The sequence below is a fragment of the Sus scrofa genome, chromosome 2 (assembly GCF_054392235.1).
Source record: "Sus scrofa isolate SSC_HxYL_T2T_F1_AM1 chromosome 2, Sscrofa_HxYL_maternal_Yorkshire_Landrace_v2.0, whole genome shotgun sequence".
Classification (NCBI taxonomy): Eukaryota; Metazoa; Chordata; class Mammalia; order Artiodactyla; family Suidae; genus Sus; species Sus scrofa.
Window position 1 is genome coordinate 141,013,308 of NC_139384.1, and position 21,815 is coordinate 141,035,122.

General features: G+C 38.9%; 1 protein-coding gene and 2 long non-coding RNA genes across 4 annotated transcripts in view; 2 read left to right on the forward strand and 1 right to left on the reverse strand.

Annotated features, from left to right (window-relative positions):
• The window catches only part of PRRC1 (proline rich coiled-coil 1), a 51,383-nt gene extending 48,100 nt beyond the window's left edge, over positions 1-3,283 (forward strand). For both annotated transcript variants that reach the window (XM_021084706.2, XM_085014476.1), the window contains exon 9: positions 1-3,283. In XM_021084706.2, the coding sequence (XP_020940365.1) occupies positions 1-210 (210 nt within the window). In that variant the 3' untranslated portion in view covers positions 211-3,283.
• Positions 3,127-21,815, reverse strand: part of LOC146405729 (uncharacterized) — a 27,718-nt gene continuing 9,029 nt past the window's right edge. The window contains exon 3 of the long non-coding RNA XR_014838748.1: positions 3,127-4,473. This is a non-coding gene — a long non-coding RNA (uncharacterized LOC146405729). The remainder of the gene's footprint in view (positions 4,474-21,815) is intronic.
• LOC146405730 (uncharacterized) lies at positions 8,207-18,937 on the forward strand. The gene is made up of 2 exons (XR_014838749.1): positions 8,207-11,417; positions 18,737-18,937. It is a non-coding gene; the product is annotated as an uncharacterized LOC146405730 (long non-coding RNA).

The following is a 21,815-nucleotide window of genomic DNA, read 5'->3' on the forward strand; positions in this document are numbered from 1 at the left end:
GCTCAAAGTCTGACTCCCCAAGACTACAGTCTGAGGTGGTCAGGCCTTTTGGTGACAGTGGGCGAAGTCCTGGAGAAGAGTTTACTAAATGTCAGCCGGACTGATTGGCACGTGACTTTCACGGGCATGTCTCGTCGGCAGATGATCTACAGCGCAGCCAAAGCTATAGCGGGCATGTATAAACAGCGCCTGCCCCCGAGGGCCATGTGAGAGGACTGACCCGGGTACTGAGGCTGGCTCACCGGAGGTGCTGGTGGAGGAGAGATGGGCCCTTCTTAAACCGGACAGCTTCAGTCAGTCTAACCAGCCTGATGACTTTCTTGCAGGCTGCAGTTTTTCTTTCCTAGAAAGTAATGGTGTCATTCCAGTAGTTGAAAAGAAGCAGATCCTTTTTATGATTATATAATTACACGTACCATAGTTCTCAAAAAATTTATAAATATTTTTATAGGGTAATTTAATATACCAAATTTATAAGGTGCAAATTCATGTGCTAAGATATTTAATGTAATGATATGGACTTGATTATTTTTTAAGGAATCGTTGACTAAAGAACATGTTTACTGAATATTGTTTAAAAACATTGTTTCTTTTAACTCATGATTAATATCTTGCCTGTCAGTCTTCGAAGCGTTTTGTGTGTGCCCATGATCACAGGTCTGCCACTGGGCAGTCTAAGACACCTACTAGCATGGGATGGTGCACTCTTCTCTGCATCTTTTTAACATGGGCTAGAATGATGGAGTTGATCATTTTGTTTTTGGTCATCTTGTTATACACCAAGTCTGGAAATTTCTTTTTTTTTTTCTTTTTAAGAAAGTTTTAGCATTGCACATTCACACTCTATGATGAACATTGAGGTAATTCTTTATTCATTGCTGTATGACAGCTAAGTGGCAAACCATTCAAATATATTTAAATCAGAAGCACATGCATTATTTTTGTATGGTAAAGGTCATATTCAGTGCTTTCAAGTAAACGGACAATAGCCATTATTTCTGCTATGATGCATTTTCCCAACCAAAATAGAGAAATTTTTGAGAGGGAATTACTTTGTTGTTTATAGGATTGTATGGGTCTTAATTTATAGTTACTTAGTTTGCCTTAAACAGTGCTTTTGTAATTGTGTGCCGTTCTGCCTTTACTTTTTATGGAAGTTTTCAAAGAAACTATTTTATAGTCAATCTGGTTTATTTAATCCGTTTTGTTTGTATTTAATGAAAGCTTCTTTTTCTCCCAAATAATATATTTTATCATTTTTGGATTTATATAAATCAGAAATAAATAGTTCATCATACACTTCTGAACTCTTAATATGAAAGTTCAAATAACTTTTTTAAGATTGTTTCTTACATCAATGTAATTTAATTTTTATTTACTCTTCTGTACAACTCTTCAATTGTATAGCACATAGCACAATCTTAGAAAAAATTTGAAGGTGTTGCAGCTCTTTTCTTATACTGTCATTACATGTCATGTTTGCTTGGTATTTAAATATTATTTCAAGAACTTATTTCATTTCTGCTATTTTTTTTAACCCGAGAGTGAGGAGATTGTGTTAATTGTGCATCTGTGTTATGTGTTAATTTCTAAGCACTGTATAATGATTGTTTAGTGCAGTTCAGACTTCTGTGTCATCAAAGGTAGTGGGAGAGAGAAGAGAGATGTGGCCAGTTGCTATAGCATAATAGGGACTGAATACTTATTTTTCTTCTTCATTGGTATTTATGCAACAGTTCATCTGTGTTTTCTCCATCTTTCATGAATAAGAGAAGCCTGCCTTTCTCTACATTTGTTTCTATCCTTTATTTTAAAAAGCTACCATTTTCTGACAGTATTTTATCATGGCATTGGCCTGGTGCCACATCACTGTTAGGAATGAAGGAATGTATGCCCATACTTAGTATTTCTGCTCTTTTCCCTCCTACCATAGGGAGATTTTACTCATCTTAAAAAAATCAGTTTTAATTTTTTTGCTTTACCAAGTCTCAAATACCCAGTGGATGTTTTTGAGGGTTGTTTTTACAGAGTCATACACATCGATATCCCATTAGAGGACGATCTTCCTGGAATCTCCAAATAGCAAAGGCAGAGTTATTCTGTGGCTTGATTGCAGATAACTTTCCTGCACTCCGTAATTTGTTCTTTGCTGGTGGGTGAGGACCAGGGAAGGGCAGGTGGAAAAGAAATACACAGTCTCCTTCTGGCCCCTTATTCCTTTTTTGGCCCAGAAGTTATCTTTGAGAGGTATCAGTGCATGACTAACTCCACCTGCTTGGCTTGAGAAAAGTAACTCATCATCTCTCACACACCACAGCAGCCGTTAGCCAGGCAGTCTCTTCCTGTTGGTATTTTGGCACAAGAGGTGCTGGTTATCATTCTAAGGCCATGGCTCCCTTCACCAGTCATCCAGCTGCCCCTGTTCTTTTCCTGCTTGTTTTCTTCTAACTCCCACACTAGCATTTTTTAGAGAGAGTTGAGGTGAGAGCTATTTGCTTTTTTGTCCCTCAAGCTTCTTGGGACAAACCTATCTTGAACTTGGTTCTTTGCCACTACCTTTTTGGTCGTGTTCGTGTTTTGTTTTGTTTTTTCTTTTTCTTTTGACGTGCTCCTAGAACTACTTAATGAATATGCTAAGCCTGTACACTTTTTGTTTTGGGTAAGTAGTACGAAAGAGAACAGGAAAAAAATGGAGGAAGAGTCATTTACTATCAGCCTCTGCTGACAGGAGGTACTCAGTCCAGTATCATCCTGTTATTAAGCTCATCAGGTAAGCCTGGGCCTCAGGCTTCTGGCTTGAGGCAATACCAGTAATTTTGTCTCCTAAGTCTCTTATTTTTACTTTCCCATTCTTTGTTCTTCTTTCTCTCAAGGATTAATGAGATAGAAAATCAAGATGAATGGATATAGACAAAATGGTAGTATGACAGTAAGTATAAGTAGCTATCGGGACAGATCAAAATGTGTTATGTACATCAATTCGCAATTATGCAAATTAGTAACATACTCAGGGTCAACTAAATTAGTTTAGGATGTTGCTGAATTTTACATTGTTACTTGGCTAGAAGAAATTCTGAACAGGAATTTGTGTTCTGTGAAAGCAAATTGGTAATATTCTATGTTCTGAAAGATGTTGGGTTATGCTTAAGTTAAGAAACCTGGATTTTTACTCGTAGCATATGTTATTCTTTTTTAAAATACTATGCAGGATGATGTATTGGATAAAACCAGTTTTGTATGTATGTAAATATTTCATGAATAAATAATACCTTATTTCCCAAAAGTGTACAGTGATTTTTTTAAGTGGTAATCATATTAAGTTATATTAGAAGGACTAATATTCCTTTTTGTCTCAACTGGCTACTGGCATTCTTAGGGAATAGCTACATCAAACACCATCTTTCAGGTGGAATTGTAACATTCAAAGACAATTTGACCCTTGAACAGTGTGGGTTTGGGGGTCCTGATCTCTTTTCCAGTCCAAAGTCCATGTATAACTTTACACTTAGCTCTCCATCACCATCATTCTGCATAACAGGTCAACCAACCATTGGTCATGTACTGCTGTACTGCATGTTTGCTGGGGGGAAAAAAATTATGTGTATAAGTGGACCTGCAAAGTTTAAACCCATGTTGTTCAAGGGTGTTCTGTGTACCAGAGTTGCTAACTTCAAGGTTAAAAAATTACAAATATTTGGGGGAGAGGATTCTTTGGAGAAATATGTTAAGGCCCATGTTCATAAGGAGACTCTCTGGTGCTGAATTTAATTTACTCTTGACCTCCAGGAGTATCTTCTTTAAAAATATATATATATATTATTCATTATTGTTGCTATTCTGAGTCTATGATTCCAGGATGAGGGATTTTGCTTTTGCTTTGGTGTGTTGGAGGGGGGTGTACTTGCCCAAAGACCACAGAATATTGACTTGGAGGTTTTGTTTGCCAAAAGATAAAAATAATATTTTTGATAGACTAAATGTAGTTTAGGGCCCAAGGAAAGCCCTTTTATTTTATTTATTTTTTTAAGAAAAGCCCTTTTAAATTGTACTTTGTTTCAAAATTAACTGGGGGAGGGAAAAAAAATGTTTGGCAACAGAAACAAAATCAGCTACAGGAGACAGGTCAGAGAGGGATGAATTGGAGGTTTGGGACTGGCATATGTACAGTGGAGTATATGGGATGATTGACCAGTGGGGCCCTGCTGGATAACACAGAGCACTCTACCCATAATTCTGTGATAATCTGTGTGGGAAAAGAATCTGAAAGAGAACAGGTGTGTATATGTATAACTGAATCACTTTGTTGTGTAGCAGAAATTGTCACATTTTAAATCAACTACATTAAAACTTTAACAACTGAAAAAGAGATACCTCTGGCCTGACACTGCTATCTCATTACTTCTGCCCTCTTTATTTGGAGACTGGATTTTGGCTTGCAAATGTCCTGCTTATTGTATGCACGTCCAGTTTTCCCTAAAGCAAATAAAATAAACCCAAATATATATTTTTTTAAAGGAAATTTAAAAACAAGTCTGGGAGTTCCCATTGTGGCGCAGCAGAAATGAACCCAACTAGGATCCTTGAGGATGCAGGTTTGATAGCTGGCTTTGCTCAGTCGGGGATCCCACATTGCTGTGAGCTGTGGTGTAGGCTAGCAGCTTTAGCTCCAATTTGACCCCTAACCTGGGAGCTGCCATATGTCACCTGTTCAGCCCTACAAAGAAAAAGAAAAAAAATTAAGGCTGAAGAAAATCTTTGAAATTATCCATAAAAATGAACTCATTTTTAAGGATTTAAAGCAGTAAGAAAGGAAAGAGAAGCTAACATTTATGTGCTAAGTAACTATTGCTAGGCAACTGAGTAGGCACTTTATTATTTTTTTTTAATCTTTTTTATTAGGATAGAGTTGATTCACAGTGTTGAGTCAACTTCTACTGTATAGCATAGTGACCCAGTCATACATACATAAATACATTCTTTTTCTCATATTATCTTCCATTATGGTCCATCCCAAGAGACTGGATATAGTTCGCTGTGCTATACAGTAAGACCTCATTGCCTATCCATTCTAATCCATTCTAAATGTAATAGTTGGCATCTACCAACCCCAAACTCCTTCTCCCCTCCCCCTTGGCCTCCACAAGTGTGTCCTCTATGTTCATGAGTCTATTTCTGTTTTGTAGATAGGTTCATTTGCGCCGGCACTTATTTTTATAGGTGATATAAACCAGCATCATCACGACAAATGAGTTACAGAGATAGAAGTCAAGTAGAATGTGTGACTTGCTAAACCATTCTCTTCTACAACATCCTGAATATCTGCTTTAGGAAGTTATGAGTGAACAATCTTCTAATTTTAAAAATTTAACTGAATGCAAATTGTAACATGAAGACTTCGCCTTATTATACTTTTAATTTCACAATATTATGATTCAGGAAAAGTATGTTATGCCTTATGTTCCATTTTGGTTTGAGAGGGCTATTTTTGGGCTTTACTGTTGGTATGAAAAGGTATTTGTGGTAACTGAATATTCTAACTCCCCAAATTAAGCAACCATCAACTAGGTTTACCTTTGAGTATCATTTTTAGGAGAAGAGCCAGAATTATTCTTCAAGCAAAGTACTGACCACATACATTTTAAAACATTTTTAAAATACTTTGTGGCTGCTCCAGGGACGATACTTGGGGAATCGTGGCAGTTATACGAATCCTGATGCATTCTGTACACACTAATATATTTTAGAGTGAGGTCACCAAGGTGGCAACAAAGGTTGTTCCTAACTTTGTCCCCTCTCACAAGAAGGCCAGCTAACAGCTATTCATAGACAAACAACTGCTGAGGGAATCCTAGCACATGGGGAGAGGCTTAAGCATCTCTTAGCACAGCAGAGACCAAGACAGACCATGTTAGATAGGCAAGTGGGGTAGCCACATGCTGATAGCATTGCCTCTCCCCCAGGCTGGAGCAGCACCATGCTGTGAGCCTATGGTGGAAAAAGCCCGGGAGTGATACCCAGCACCCTCATCATTGTCATTTGCTTCATGGGAGCTGCTATTCTAGTCTCCTCCAATGGACACTGCAGGGGATTCTGCATTGAGAATTGAAAGTGATGGAAAGCTGGGGCGGGGGGGTAGGGGTGCAGGGGCACATGCAACAACCAACACTCAGATCTTGGCAGACCAGAGTTCAGACCTGCAGTCCCCAGGTGCCAAGAGAAGCTTGGCTTAACTGCAGAACAAAGTCAGTGGACTGACCAGGGAACTCAGCAGGTTCAGGTCTGAGTGGAGTCCTCAAATGAAGAGCCTCAACAGTCCTGGAATCCTCTCTGCCCTAATCTGGGCAGGGGGGCTTAGTCATAGGGCAGCTGACTGCTAGGTGTAGGTCCTGGCCCTTTCTGACCAGAAAGGCTGGCATGAACACATGGAGGCTGCACAGCCCAGCAGCACTTGGAACAGAGAATCAGCAGGCAGAGCTGAGAGTCTGAAGAGCAAAGCCAGTGAGCCTGTTCAGCCAGAGAACCTGGGGACACAGGTCAACTTGAGTCAAGACCACAAAGAGCCATATCGCCATTGAGACTGAGTCTCCCACTATGCCCAGACAGGGAAACTAATCAGCCCACTCAAAGGGAACTAGCCAGAGCACATGGGAAGCTGTGTTGCCCATCCAAAAACATGCTTACAGTGACAATTGACACACAGCCCATGGTTTTTCCCGGAATAAAACCACTGGCCCTACCTGACCAGGGAATTCAGTGCGTAGTTATTCCTGATTCGAATCTCTAGACAACAAGTTGTGCAGGTCCTGGGACCTCGTCTGCTTTCCTGCCAGAGCATGGAAACTAATTCGTAACTTTAGCTGAGTATAGCACCCAATCCTGACTGCCTAGTAAGCCTGGACTAGGAAACTCATAACTACAGCGCCCATACTATAGGCTCATTTGAACAGGGGATGAAGCCAGCAGTTCTATCCAACTATTCTCATCCAGTGGCACCCCCACCCCAAACCTCAGAGCATGGCAGTGCCCTCATTGCAAAATATAGCAAGAGCAAGCATCGCCTGGCAAAGGATGTTACCAACAGATGTGTCCAGAAACCCAGACTGAGCTGACTGGTGATGAACTTTGTCAGTGGGAACCTTTACAGTCTGGAAGAGGAGACCACTTACTCAAATGCACAGATACCAATGTTAGGAATCGGGGATCACATAAAAGGAAGTAAACATGACACCACCGAAGGAGACTAACACAGATGCAACTCCCTCTCTGCTTTGCCCTCCTCAGACTGGCTGCTGCACTTCTCTCCAAGGCTTTGAGGCTTTCCTCCATCCTGGCTGGTCTCTGTCAGTTAGGCATCCCTAGGTGCAGATTGCTTTCCTCTTTCACAGCTCTCTCTCAGGAGTGCTGGTCCCACTCTGATTTTTTTTCCTCTTCTTTTTTTCTTTTGGTTCAGTCCAGTTATGTGGAGGGTTTTTTGCCCTTTTTGAAAGTCTGAAGTCTTCTGACAGCAGTCAGTAAATGTTCTGTGTCAATCATTCCACATGTAGATTTTTTTTTTTTTGATACGTTTGTAGGAGAAGGTAAGCCCCATGTCCTACTCCTCCAACATCTTGATCCCTTCAGACTTGCAGTTCTCTTAGTGGCAAATGCATCTCCAGTATCCTGCATTTGTACTCTCCTCTTCTCATGATTATTGGTTTTGATATCATTTTTTATGTGGTTGATTTCCTCCCTTTATTATATATTTGCCTTTACCAGTGATTTCTGAGTTGCTGTTAGAGTGGGTTTAGTATTACTGTGTTCTTTTAATTTTTGCTCACCAGAGAAATTTTTTATTTCTACTATTTTAAATGATAATATTGCTCTGTAGAATATTCTAGGCTACAAATTTTTCCCTTTTAGAACTTTGAACATATCTTGCCATTCTCTTCTGGCCTATAGTGTTTCTGTAGAGAAATCAGCTTATAACCTTATGAGGGGGGGGAGTTCCCTTATAATTAACTGTTTTCTTCTTGCTGCCTTCAGAATTCTCTTATGTTTAACTTACGCCATTTTTATTATAATATGTCTTGAAGTCTGTTTGGGTTCAACTTGTTTGGGGCTCTCTGTGCTTGCTGTATCTGGTTATCTGTTTCCTTTTTTAGATTTGGAAAGCTTTCAGCCATAACTCCCTGAAATGCATTTTCAAGCCCCGTTTCTTTCTTTCTTTCTTTTTTTTTTTTTTTTTTTTTTTTTTTTTTAAGAATGTGTTTGAGCCTGTATGACTATCAGGCTAAAGCAAACAGATGTAGGGAGGGGTTAACATACATGAAAAACTGGGCAACCACAAATCAAAACCAAACAATATATTCACAGAAACTAAAAAGAAGAGGACACACGCATAAAATAAAAGGAAGTCAGCCAACCAAAAAAAGAAAGGAATAAAGGAGAAACACAGAATCGACTGGAAAAGAAGGTTTAAAATGGCAATATATATATATTTATCACTAATTACCTTAAATGTCAATGGACTGAATGTTCCATCAAAAGACAAAGAGTGGCAGATTGGATTGAAAAAAAAATAAGAGTGTACAATATGTTGCCTACAAGAAATTCAGCTGAGGGCAGAGGTCATATATAAATTAAAAGTGAGGGGATAGAAAAAGTTTTCATGTGAATGGAAATCACAGTCTATTTCAGACAAAAAAAGAAATATATCAATTGAACACACCAATCACTAGAAATGAAATTGAATATATAATAAAAAAAACTCCCTACAAACAAAAGTCCAGGACCAGATGGCTTCACAGGCGAATTCTGCCAAACATACCAAGAACTGATACCCATCCTTCTTAAATTTTTCCAAAAGATCAAAGAAGAAAGAAGACTCCTAAAGACATTCTATCACCCTAACACAAAAACCAGACAAAGATACTACCAAAGAAAATTAGAAGCCACTGTCTTTAATGAACATAGACACAAAAATTTTCAAAAAAATTTTAGCCGATGGAATTCAACAACACATAAAAAAGATCATACACCATTATGAAGTGGGATTCATCCCAAGTTCACAAGGATGGTTCAGTATACACAAATCAATCAACATCATATATCACATTAACAACAGAAAGCTCAAAAACCACATGATCATCTCAATAGATGAGAGAAAGCATTTCACAAAATCCAACATCCATTCACGATAAAAACTCTTAAAAAAAGTGGGTATAGAGGGAACATACCTTAACATAATCAAAGCCATTTATGACAAACCCACAGCCAATATAATACTCAATGGAGAAAACTGAAAGCCTTCCCACTAAAATCTGGAACAAGACACAGGATGCCCACTCTCACCACTTTTATTCAGCATAGTGTTGTAAATCCTAGCCACAGCAATCAGAACAAATAAAAGAAATAAAAGGTATCCAAATTGGAAAACAAGAGGTAAAATTGTTACTCTATGCAGATAACATGATACTATATATAGAAAACCTGAAGGACTCTACACAAAAACTCTTCTAACTGATCAATGGATTCAGCAAAGTAGCAGGATAAAGGATTAACATTCAGAATTCAGTTGCATTTCTGTGTATTAACAATGAACTGTTAGAAAAGGAATATAAAAAATAACTTCTAAAATCAAACTCTGAAAATAAAATACCTGACGAAGGAAGTGAAAGACTTATATACTGAGAACTATAAAACAATAATAAAGGAAACTAAATGGATTCCTTTATTAATGAAAAAATAATAAAAGAAATGGAAAGATATCCCATTCTCCCAGAAGAATTAATATTTTTAAAATGGCCATACTACCCAAAACAATCTACAGATTTAATGCAATCCCTATCAAATTACCCATGACATTTTTCACAGAGCTAGAACAATTACAGATTGTTCTAAGGATTTGTATGGAACTATAAAAGACCCAGAATTGCCAAAGCAATTCTGAGGGGGGAAAAAATAGGAGACAATACTCTTCCAGATGTCAGACAATATTAAAAAGCTACAGTAATCAAGATGGTGTGATATTGGTACAAAAACATACACATGGATCAATAGAACAGAACAGAAAGCCCAGAAATAAATAGAGACACCCACAGTCAATTAATCTCTGACAAAGGAGGCAAGACTATAAAATGGGAAAAAGACAATCTTTTCGGCAGGTGGTGCTGGGAAAACTGGACAGTGTCATGTAAATCAATGAAACTAGGACACACCTTCACACCATGCACAAAAATAAACCCAAAATTGCTTAAAAACTTAAACATAAGACACCCTAGAAGAGAGCATATGCCAGATATTCTGCCATAATTTGTAAAAATGTTTTCTTAGATCAGTCTCTGAAGGCAATAGAGATTAAAAACAAAGAAATGGGACCTAATCAAACTCACAGTCTTTTGCACAGCAAAGTAAATCATAAAAAATGAAGACCATCTACAGAATGGGAGAAAATAGTTGCAAGTGATGGAACGGATGAGGGCTTAATCTCCAAAATTCACAAACAACTCATACAACAAAACAACAACAAGAACAATAATTGAAAAATGTGCAAAAGATTTAAATAGATATTTCTACAAAGAAGACACATGGATGGCCAGTAAGCTCATCAAAAAATGCCACTCATCATTAGAGAAATGAAAATCAAAACCACTATGGGGTACCACCTTACAGCAGCCAGAATAGCCATCATCAAAAAGTCTACAAACAAGTGCTGGAGAGGGTGTGGAGAAAAAAGGAACCCTATTACACTGTTGGTGGGAATATAATTGGTGCAACCACTGTGGAAAACAGTATGGACATTCCTCAGAAAACTAAAAATAGAACTACCATTTGATCCAGCAATCCCACTCCTGGAAATCTATCCAGAGAAAACCATGACTTGAAAAGACACATGTACTCTGATGTTCATTACAGCACTATTTGCAGTAGCCAAGACACAGAAACAACCTAAATGTCCATCAACAGAGGAGTGGATAAAGAAGATGTGGTACACACACACAATGGAGTATTACTCAGCCATCAAAAGGAAAGAAATAATGGCATTTGTAGCAACATGGATGGATCTAGAAGTTTTTATACTAAGTAAAGTCAGTCAGACAATGAGACACCAACATCAAATGCTATCACTTACATGTAGAATCTGAAAAAAGGACACAATGAACTTTGCAGAACAGATGTGCTGACTCACAGACTTTGAAAAACTTTTGGTTTTCAAAGGAGACAGTTTGGGGGGTAGGGGGATGCACTGGGGGTTTGGGATGGAAATGCTATAAAATTGGGTTGTTACGATCATTGAACAACTCTAAATGTAATAAATTCATTGAGTAATATAAAATAAAATAGGAATAAGAATAGCACCTAAAAATAAATAAAGTTATCAAACTGTAAAAAAATGTCTAATATTGCTAATTATTAGAGAAATGTAAATCAAAATTACAGTGAGGAGAGAGAGGACAAGATGGCGGAGGAGTAGGGGGACACGCTCGCCCTCTCCCACAAACACAACAAAAAAAAGCACATCTACAGAAGAAATGACTCGCACAGAACAGCAACCAATTGCTGGCAGAGGAACCTAAACTCCAATAACGGCAAGAAGTTCGTGACATTATTGGGCAGAACAGGAGAAAAGAGGAGAGTGAGAGAAGGTGAATCCCAGCAGGACGGGCGCTCCCGAAAGGGAACTGCGGAGGAGAAAGGGATCTCGCACCCTGGAAAGTCACCTACCTACCGGGCGAAAGATCAAACGAACCGGAGGAATCCCCAGATGCAGAGAAGAGTGTAGCAGTAAGTCGGAGTACGGAAAAACCGATCAAGAACCCAACGGACCATCTGAACTACGGGCACAGTCACCAAAAATTGAGACGCCTGGGTGGGGGCTGGGCACCGAGACCTCGCCTCCGAAGGTTAGTCCCCAAGAAAGGGCCGGGGGACACCTGGGTGGGGGCTGGGCACCGAGACCTCGGCTCCAGAGATTAGTCCCCGGGCTAGGGGGGCGGGGAAGAGCGGAAACTGCTTGGGAGGTCTCTAAACCATTTGACAGGGCAGAGACTGCCTGGGAGACCAGAAAACAAAGCTGTCGCAGAGGAAGGGAGCAATACTCTAGGGGCGGGGAAGGGGAAAGCCGCATCAGAGGGAACCTGGGAGAAGAGCCTGGTCTGCGCCCGTGCTGGGGAGGGGAGAGAAGAAGGGGTGGGTTCCCATAGAATACCCCCCACGCCACAGCAAGCTTACAGGCCCGCTAGCTAGCAGAAAGCTGTGCTTCCCAGTGCATTCCCTCCCCCCACCCCCGCCACCCCCTATGCTCTCGCGGAACCTGGGGCTGCCTGCCATCCAGGAGGGCTGGCCTCAACAATTGCCTGAAGCCTACCACCGCAGGGGCCCTCCCTGCACAGGCCTGCTTGCCCTTTGGAGGGGCTACACTTCCACAGAGCAGCACCAAACACCACCAGCCCCCTAGAAAAGGCCTGCAGCCCAGAAAAGCTAGAACAAGCCTAGCCAGGCCGTGAATAGATCGGCCTAATTCTCCGACGGTTTTTCTGAGACGGGCTCCTCCGGGGAGGAGCCTCTTGGGTCTCCAAGGGCCTTGCTACCCGCCCAAGACCCCAGGGGGTGCTGAGACCTAGTGGACCAGCTGCATAGGACTGCCAGCTCCAGGCAGGACCCCCTGCAGCCCAGAAAAGCTGCAACAAGCCTGGCCGAGCTGGGAAAAGATCTCAGACGGTCTTTCTGAGTCGGGCTGCCCTGGGGAGGAGCCTCTTGAGTCTCCAAGGGCCCTGCTACCCACCCAAGACCCCAAGGGGTGCTGAGACCTAGTGGACCAGCTGCATAGGACTGCCAGCTCCAGGCAGGACCCCCTGCAGCCCAGAAAAGCTGCAACAAGCCTGGCCGAGTTGGGAAAAGATCTCAGACGGTCTTTCTGAATCGGGCTGCCCTGGGGAGGAGCCTCTTGAGTCTCCAAAGGCCCTGCTACCCGCCCAAGACCCCAGGGGGTGCTGAGAACCAAGTGAAATCTGCTACCATCGTGGGGTGGACCTCCCAGTCCTGTCTGCCCTCAGGAAGTCCTTCTTTGCTTCAAAGAAACACTGTTAGTCCCATCAACACTCCAGAAAAGCCACACTGCCTCAAAAAAGATTGACCAACAACGCCAGCCCTCAGGAAATATTCCACGGCAGTGACAAGGCAAACACTACCCGATAACGGAGAGTACAACTCCCTCAGGAGAAAGAAGACAACAAGCAAGATGAAGAAGCTGAGAAACCACCCCCAGTCAAACCAACAGGAGAACTCACCTAAAACAGTCAACAATGAAACAGATCTCTGCAGTCAGACAGACCTGGAGTTCAAAAGAGAAATACTGAAAATACTGAAGGAATTAAGAGAAGATATGAACAGTAATGCAGATACCCTCAGAAAGGAGCTAGAAAATATAAGGAGGAGCCAAGAAAAACTAGAACATTCATTTGCAGAGATGCAAACTGAACTAGGGGCAGTAAAAACCAGAATGAATAATGCAGAAGAACGAATCAGTGATATGGAAGATAGAATAATGGAAATCACTCAATCCGGTCAACAGACAGAAAACCGAATCAAAAAACTGGAAAGCAATATAAGAGATCTATGGGATAATATAAAACGGGCCAATCTATGCATAATAGGAATTCCAGAAGGAGTAGAAAAAGATAAGGGAATGGAAAATATATTTGAAGAAATTATCGCTGGAAACTTCCCAAATCTAAAGGATACTGGATTCAAGATACAAGAAGCACAGAGGGCCCCAAACAAACTGAACCCAAACAGACCCACACCAAGACACATCATAATAAAAATGGCAAAAGTTAGTGATAAAGAGAGGATCCTAAAGGCAGCAAGAGAAAAACAGAATGTTACCTACAAGGGAACCCCCATAAGAATATCAGCTGATTTCTCTACAGAAACACTACAGGCCAGGAGGGAATGGCAAGAGATATTTAAAGTGCTAAAAGGAAAAAATATGCAACCTAGAATACTTTATCCAGCAAGAATATCATTTAAAATAGAAGGGGAAATAAAAATTTTTCCCAACAAACAAAAACTTAAAGAATACAGCAACACAAAACCCAGGTTAAAGGAAATATTGAAAGGGCTTCTCTAAACCAAAAAGAAAGGAAGGAAAGGGAAGAAAAAAGAAAAGAAAAAAAAAAAAGAAGAAGAAGAAGAGGAAGAACTAGGACTGAGGAAACCGCAATCAGAGAGCAGTCACTCAAATAAGCCAGCATACAGATTTAATCATGAACATGCTTCAAACAAAATAAAATTAAAAAGAAAAAAATAAAAGAGTCATCAAAACCATAAAATGTGGGCAAGGGATGTTAGGAGGTAAATAATCCTTTTTGTTTGTATGTATGTCTCTCTTCTTAATTTTAATATAATAATGAAGTGTTTGAACTTACAGGACCATCAGGCTAAAACACACAATTATGGGAAGGGGTTAGCATACTTAAAAAACAGGGCAACCACAAGCCAAAACCAAATATTGCATTTGCAAAAAATGAAAAAAAAAATACACTCAAGCAGATAATAACAGGAGACCATCCAACAAAAAAAAAAAAAAAAAAAAAGAAGAATGGAGAACCATAGAATCAACTGGAAAACGAGGTTCAAATGGCAATAAATAATCATCTATCAATTATCACCTTAAATGTCAATGGACTGAATGCCCCAATCAAAAGACACAGAATGGCTGAGTGGATAAAAAGGCAAAAACCTTCAATATGCTGCCTACAAGAAACTCACCTTAGGACAAAAGATACATATAGATTGAAAGTGAAAGGCTGGGGAAAAGTATTTCATGCCAATAGACATGACAGAAAAGCAGGAGTCGCAACGCTCATATCAGACAAAATAGACTTTAAAACAAAAGACATAAAGAAAGACAAAGAAGGACACTATTTAATGATTAAGGGATCCATCCAAGGAGAGGATGTTACTATCATCAACATATATGCCCCAAACATAGGAGCACCCAGATACATACAACAAATATTAACAGACATAAAGGGAGATATTGATGAGAATACAATCATAGTAGGAGACCTAAATACCCCCCTCACATCAATGGACAGACCCTCTAGACAGAAAACCAATAAAGCAACAGAGATCCTAAAGGAAACAATAGAAAAGTTAGACTTAATTGATATCTTCAGGACACTACATCCAAAAAAAGCAGAATACACATTCTTCTCAAATGCTCATGGAACATTCTCAAGAATCGACCACATATTGGGACATAAAGCGAATCTCAATAAATTTAGGAGCATAGAAATTATCTCAAGTATCTTCTCTGACCACAATGCCATGAAATTAGAAATCAACCACGGGAAAAGCAAACAGAAAAAACCTACTCCATGGAGACTAAACAACATGCTACTAAAAAACCAATGGGTCAATGAGGAAATCAAGAAGGAAATTAAAAACTACCTTGAAACAAATGATAATGAAGACACAACCTCTCAAAATCTATGGGATGCTGCGAAAGCAGTGCTCAGAGGTAAATTTATAGCAATCCAGGCCTTTCTCAAAAAAGAAGAAAGATCCCAAATTGACAACTTAACCCTCCACCTAAATGAATTAGAAAAAGAAGAACAAAAAAGACCTAAAGTCAGCAGAAGGAAGGAAATTATAAAAATCAAAGAAGAAATCAATAAAATAGAGACTCAAAAAACAATAGAGAAAATTAATAAAACCAAGAGCTGGTTCTTTGAAAAGGTGAACAAAATTGATAAACCCCTGGCCAGACTCACTAAAAAGAGGAGAGAAAGAACCCAAATCACCAAAATTATAAATGAAAAGGGAGAAATCACAACGGATACAGCAGAAATACAAAAAACCATAAGAGAATACTATGAACAACTATATGGCAATAAGTTTGACAATCTGGAAGAAATGGACAATTTTCTAGAATCTTACAGCCTGCCAAAACTGAATCAAGCAGAAACAGACCAACTGAACAGACCAATCACTAGAAATGAAATTGAAGAGGTCATAAAATCACTCCCTACAAATAAAAGCCCAGGACCAGATGGCTTCACAGGTGAATTTTATCAAACATATAAAGAGGAATTGGTGCCCATCCTCCTTAAACTCTTCCAAAAGGTTGAAGAAGGACTAATCCCAAAGACATTCTATGAGGCCACCATCACCCTCATTCCAAAACCAGGCAGAGATACCACCAAAAAAGAAAACTATCGGCCAATATCTTTGATGAATATAGATGCAAAAATTCTCAACAAAATCTTAGCCAACCGAATCCAACAACATATCAAAAAAATTATACACCATGACCAGGTTGGGTTCATCCCAGGTTCACAAGGATGGTTCAACATACGCAAATCAATCAGCATCATACACCACATTAACAAAAAAAAAGTCAAAAATCATATGATCATCTCAATACACGCAGAAAAAGCATTTGACAAAGTCCAACATCCATTCATGATCAAGACCCTCGCCAAAGTGGGTATAGAGGGAACATTCCTGAATATAATCAAAGCCATTTATGATAAACCCACAGCAAATATAATCCTCAATGGGGAAAAACTGAAAGCCTTCTCACTCAAATCTGGAACAAGACAGGGATGCCCACTCTCACCACTGCTCTTCAACATCGTTTTAGAAGTCTTAGCCACAGCAATTAGACAAACAAAAGAAATCAAAGGCATCCATATAGGAAGAGAAGAGATCAAACTGTCACTGTATGCAGATGACATGATTCTATACCTAGAAAACCCTAAGGACTCAACCCCAAAACTCCTTGAACTGATTAATAAATTCAGCAAAGTGGCAGGATATAAGATTAACATTCAGAAGTCAGTTGCATTTCTGTATACCAGCAATGAAACATTAGAAAAGGAATACAAAAATACGATACCTTTTAAAATTGTACCTCACAAAATCAAATACCTCGGAATACACCTGACCAAAGAGGTAAAGGACCTATATGCTGAGAACTATAAAACCTTAATCAAAGAAATCAAAGAAGATGTAAAGAAATGGAAAGATATTCCATGTTCCTGGATTGGAAAAATCAATATTGTGAAAATGGCCATCCTACCCAAAGCAATCTACAGATTCAATGCAATCCCTATCAAATTACCCATGACATTTTTCACAGAACTAGAACAAACAATCCAAATATTTATATGGAAAAACAAAAGACCCAGAATCGCCAAAGCAATCCTGAGAAACAAAAACCAAGCAGGAGGCATAACTCTCCCAGACTTCAAGAAATACTACAAAGCCACAGTCATCAAAACAGTGTGGTACTGGTATCAAAACAGACAGACAGACCAATGGAACAGAATAGAGAATCCGGAAATTAACCCTGACACCTATGGTCAATTAATCTTTGACAAGAGAGGCAAGAACATAAAATGGGAAAAGGAAAGTCTATTCAGCAAGCATTGCTGGGAAACCTGGAAAGCTGCATGCAAAGCAATGAAACTAGAACACACCCTCACACCATGCACACAATAAACTCAAAATGGCTGAAAGACTTAAATATACGACAGGACACCATCAAACTCCTAGAAGAAAACATAGGCAAAACACTCTCTGACATCAACATCATGAATATTTTCTCAGGTCAGTCTCCCAAAGCAATAGAAATTAGAGCAAAAATAAACCCATGGGACCTCATCAAACTGAAAAGCTTTTGCACAGCAAAGGAAACCAAAAAGAAAACAAAAAGACAACTTACAGAATGGGAGAAAATAGTTTCAAATGATGCAACCGACAAGGGCTTAATCTCTAGAATATATAAACAACTTATACAACTCAACAGCAAAAAAACCAATCAATCAATGGAAAAATGGGCAAAAGACATGAACAGACATTTTTCCAAAGAAGATACACAGATGGCCAGCAAACACATGAAAAAATGCTCAACATCGCTGATTATAAGAGAAATGCAAATCAAAACTACCATGAGATACCACCTCACACCAGTCAGAATGGCCCTCATTAATAAATCCATAAATAACAAGTGCTGGAGGGGCTGTGGAGAAAAGGGAACCCTCCTGCACTGCTGGTGGGAATGTAAACTGGTACAGCCACTATGGAGAACAGTTTGGAGATACCTTAGAAATCTATACATAGAACTTCCATATGACCCTGCAATCCCACTCTTGGGCATCTATCCAGACAAAGCTCTACTTAAAAGAGACACATGCACCCGCATGTTCATTGCAGCACTATTCACAATAGCCAGGACATGGAAACAACCCAAATGTCCATCGACAGAGGATTGGATTCGGAAGAGGTGGTATATATACACAATGGAATACTACTCAGCCATAAAAAAGGATGACATCATGCCATTTGCAGCAACATGGATGGAACTAGAGAATCTCATCCTGAGTGAAATGAGCCAGAAAGACAAAGACAAATACCATATGGTATCACTTATAACTGGAATCTAATATCCAGCACAAATGAACATCTCCTCAAAAGAGAAAATCATGGACTTGGAGAAGAGACTTGTAGTTGCCTGATGGGAGGGGGAGGGAGTGGGAGGGATCAGGAGCTTGGGCTTATCAGACACAACCTAGAATAGATTTACAAGGAGATCCCGCTGAATAGCATTGAGAACTATGTCTAGATACTCATGTTGCAACAGAAGAAATGGTGGGGGAAAAACTGTAATTGTAATGTATACATGTAAGGATAACCTGACCCCCTTGCTGTACAGTGGGAAAATAAAATTAATAAAAAAAAATTACAGTGAGGTTTCATAGGTCAGAATGGGTATCATTAATAAGTCTACACATAATGAATGCTGGAGAGGGTGTGTAGAAAAGGGAACCCTCCTGAACTGTTGGTGCGAATGTAGGCTGGTACAACCACTGTGGAAAACAAAGACTCAAAATAGAACTACCATATCCAGCAATCCCAGTCCTGGGCATATACCTAGATAAATCTGTAATTCCAAAAGATACATGCACCCCCATGTTCACAGCAGAATTATTCACAATAGCCAAGACATGGAAACAACCAAAATGTCCACCAACAGATGAATGGATTGAGAAGATATGGTACAGGAGTTCTCATTGTAGCTCAGTAGGTTAAGGACCCAACATTGTCTCTGGGAGCATGTGGGTTCTCTCCCTGGCCTTGCTTAGTGGGTTAAGGATCTGGTGTTTTCATAAAGTGCAGTGTAGGTCACAGATGTGTCTTGGATCCAGTGTTTTCATGGCTGGGCATGGGCCTCAGGTACAGCTCCAATTTGACCCCTAGCCCAAGAACTTCCATATGCTGCATTTATGGCCATAAACAAAAATAAAAATTTAAAAATTTAAAAAATAATATGTGGTACATATATATAATGGAATACTACTCAGCTATAAAATAATGAAATAATGCCATTTGCAGTAACATGGATGCAAACAGAAGATTCTCATACTAAGTGAAGTAAGTCAGGAAAAGAAAGACAAGTGACATATGATATCGCTTATATGTGGAGTCTAAAATATGGCATAAATGAACCTATCTACAAAACAGAAAGAGACTCATGGACATACAGAAGAGACTTGCTGTTGCATGTGGGAGGGGGTAGGGAGTGGGATGGACTTGGAGTCTCAGGTTAGTAGATTCAAACTATTACATTTAGAATGGCTAAGCAATGAGGTCCTACTGCATAGCACAGGGAACTATATTCAGTCTCCTGGGATAGACCACGACAGAAGATAATACAAGAAAAAGAATGTATATATACACTCTTTTATACATAAACATGTATACATATATACATATGCATACACATACATATATATATGACTGGGTCAGTTTGCTCTACAGTAGAAATTGGCACAATATTGTAAATCAATTATACTCTAATTAAAAATAATTTTAAAAAGAAAATTACAGGCCAGTATCACTGATGAACATAGATGCAAAAATCCTCAAAATATTAGCAAATTGAATACAGCAATACATTAAAAGGAACATATACCATGATCGAGAGGGATTTTCCCAGGGATGCAAGGATTTTTTAATATGTTCAAATCAATGAGTGTGATATACCACATTAACAAACTGAAGAATAAAATCTCTATTACCATCTCAAGAGATACAGAAAAAGCTTTTGACAAAATTCAACACCCATTTTTGACAAAACTCTCCAGAAAGTGGGCATAGAGGGAACCTACCTCAACACAGTAAAGGCTATATATGACAAGCCCACATCATTCTCAATGGTAAAAAGTTGAAAGCATTTTCACTATGACCACAAGTGAGACAAGGATGTCCACTCTTGCTGATTTTATTCAACATAGTTTTAAGGTCCTAGCCATGGTAATCAGAGAAGAAAAAGAAATAGAGACTCCAAATTGGAAAAGAAGAAGTAAAACTGTTACTGTTTGCAGATATCATACTATAGAAAGAAAATCCTAAAGATGCTACCAGGAAACCACTAGAGGTCATCAATGATTTTGGTAAAGTTGTAGGATGCAAATTCATAAACAAAAATCTGTTGCATTTCTATATGCTAACAATGAAATATGCGAAAGAGAAATTAAGGCGACAATCACATTTACCATCACATCAAAAAGAATGAAATACCTAGGTATAAACCTACCTAAGAGACAAAAGACCTGTACTCTCAACACCTTAAGATGCTGATGAAAGAAATCAAAGATGACACATATAGATGAAATGATATACCATGCTCTTCTATTGGAAAAATGAATATTGTCAAAATGGCTATATCAACCAAGGCACTCTACAGATTTAATGCACTGCTTACCAAATTACCAATGGCATTTTTCAAAGAATTAGAACAAAAAATTTTAAATTTGTATGGAAATACCAAAGATATTGCATAGTCAAAACTATTCTTTTCTTTTTCTCAAAAAAGAAAAATGTAGCTGGAGGAATCAGGCTCCTGGACCTCAGGCTATACTACAAATCTATAATCATCAAAACAGCATGATACTGACACAAAAACAGAAATATAGATCAGTGAACAGGAAACAAAGTCCAGAGGTAAACCTACACACCTATGGTGCCAACTAATTTATGACAAAGGAGGCAAGAATATACAGTGGAGAAAGTATAGTCTCTTCAATAAGAGGTGCTGGGAAAACTGGGAAAATTAAATACAAAATATAAAAAAAATAGATTAATACCACATATAAAAATAAAGTGAATTAAAGCCCTAAATGTACAACTGCATACTATAAAACTCCCTGAGTAAATCATAGGCAAAACGCTCTTTGATATAAATAGCAGCAATATGTTTTTTGGATCTAACTCATGAGCTAATGAAAATAAAAACAAAAATAAACAAAATTGGACCTAATTCAATTTAAAAGCTTTTATACAGCAAAGGAACCATAAACAAAATGAAAAGACAACCATAGAAAGGGAGAAAATATTTGCAAATGATGCTACTGATGAGGGATTAATTTCTAAAATATAAAAACAGCTCATGTAGCTCAATATAAAAAAAATCAAAAAATGGGCAAAAGATCTAAATAGAATTTCTCCAAAGAAGACATAGATATGGCCAAAAACACATGAAAAGATGCTCCACATCACTAATTATTAGAGAAAATGCAAGTCAAAACTACAATGAGGTATCATTTCACACCAGTCAGAATGGCCATCATCAAAAAGTCTATAAACAATAAATGCTGGAGAGGGCATAGTTTAAAAAAAAATCTCATTGTACAGTGTTGGTGGGAAATTAAATTGGCATGACCATATGAAAACAGCATGGAGGTTCCTCAAAAAACTAAAAATAATGCCATATAATCCAGCAATCCCACTCCTGGGCATCTATCCAGAGAAAACCATAATTTGAA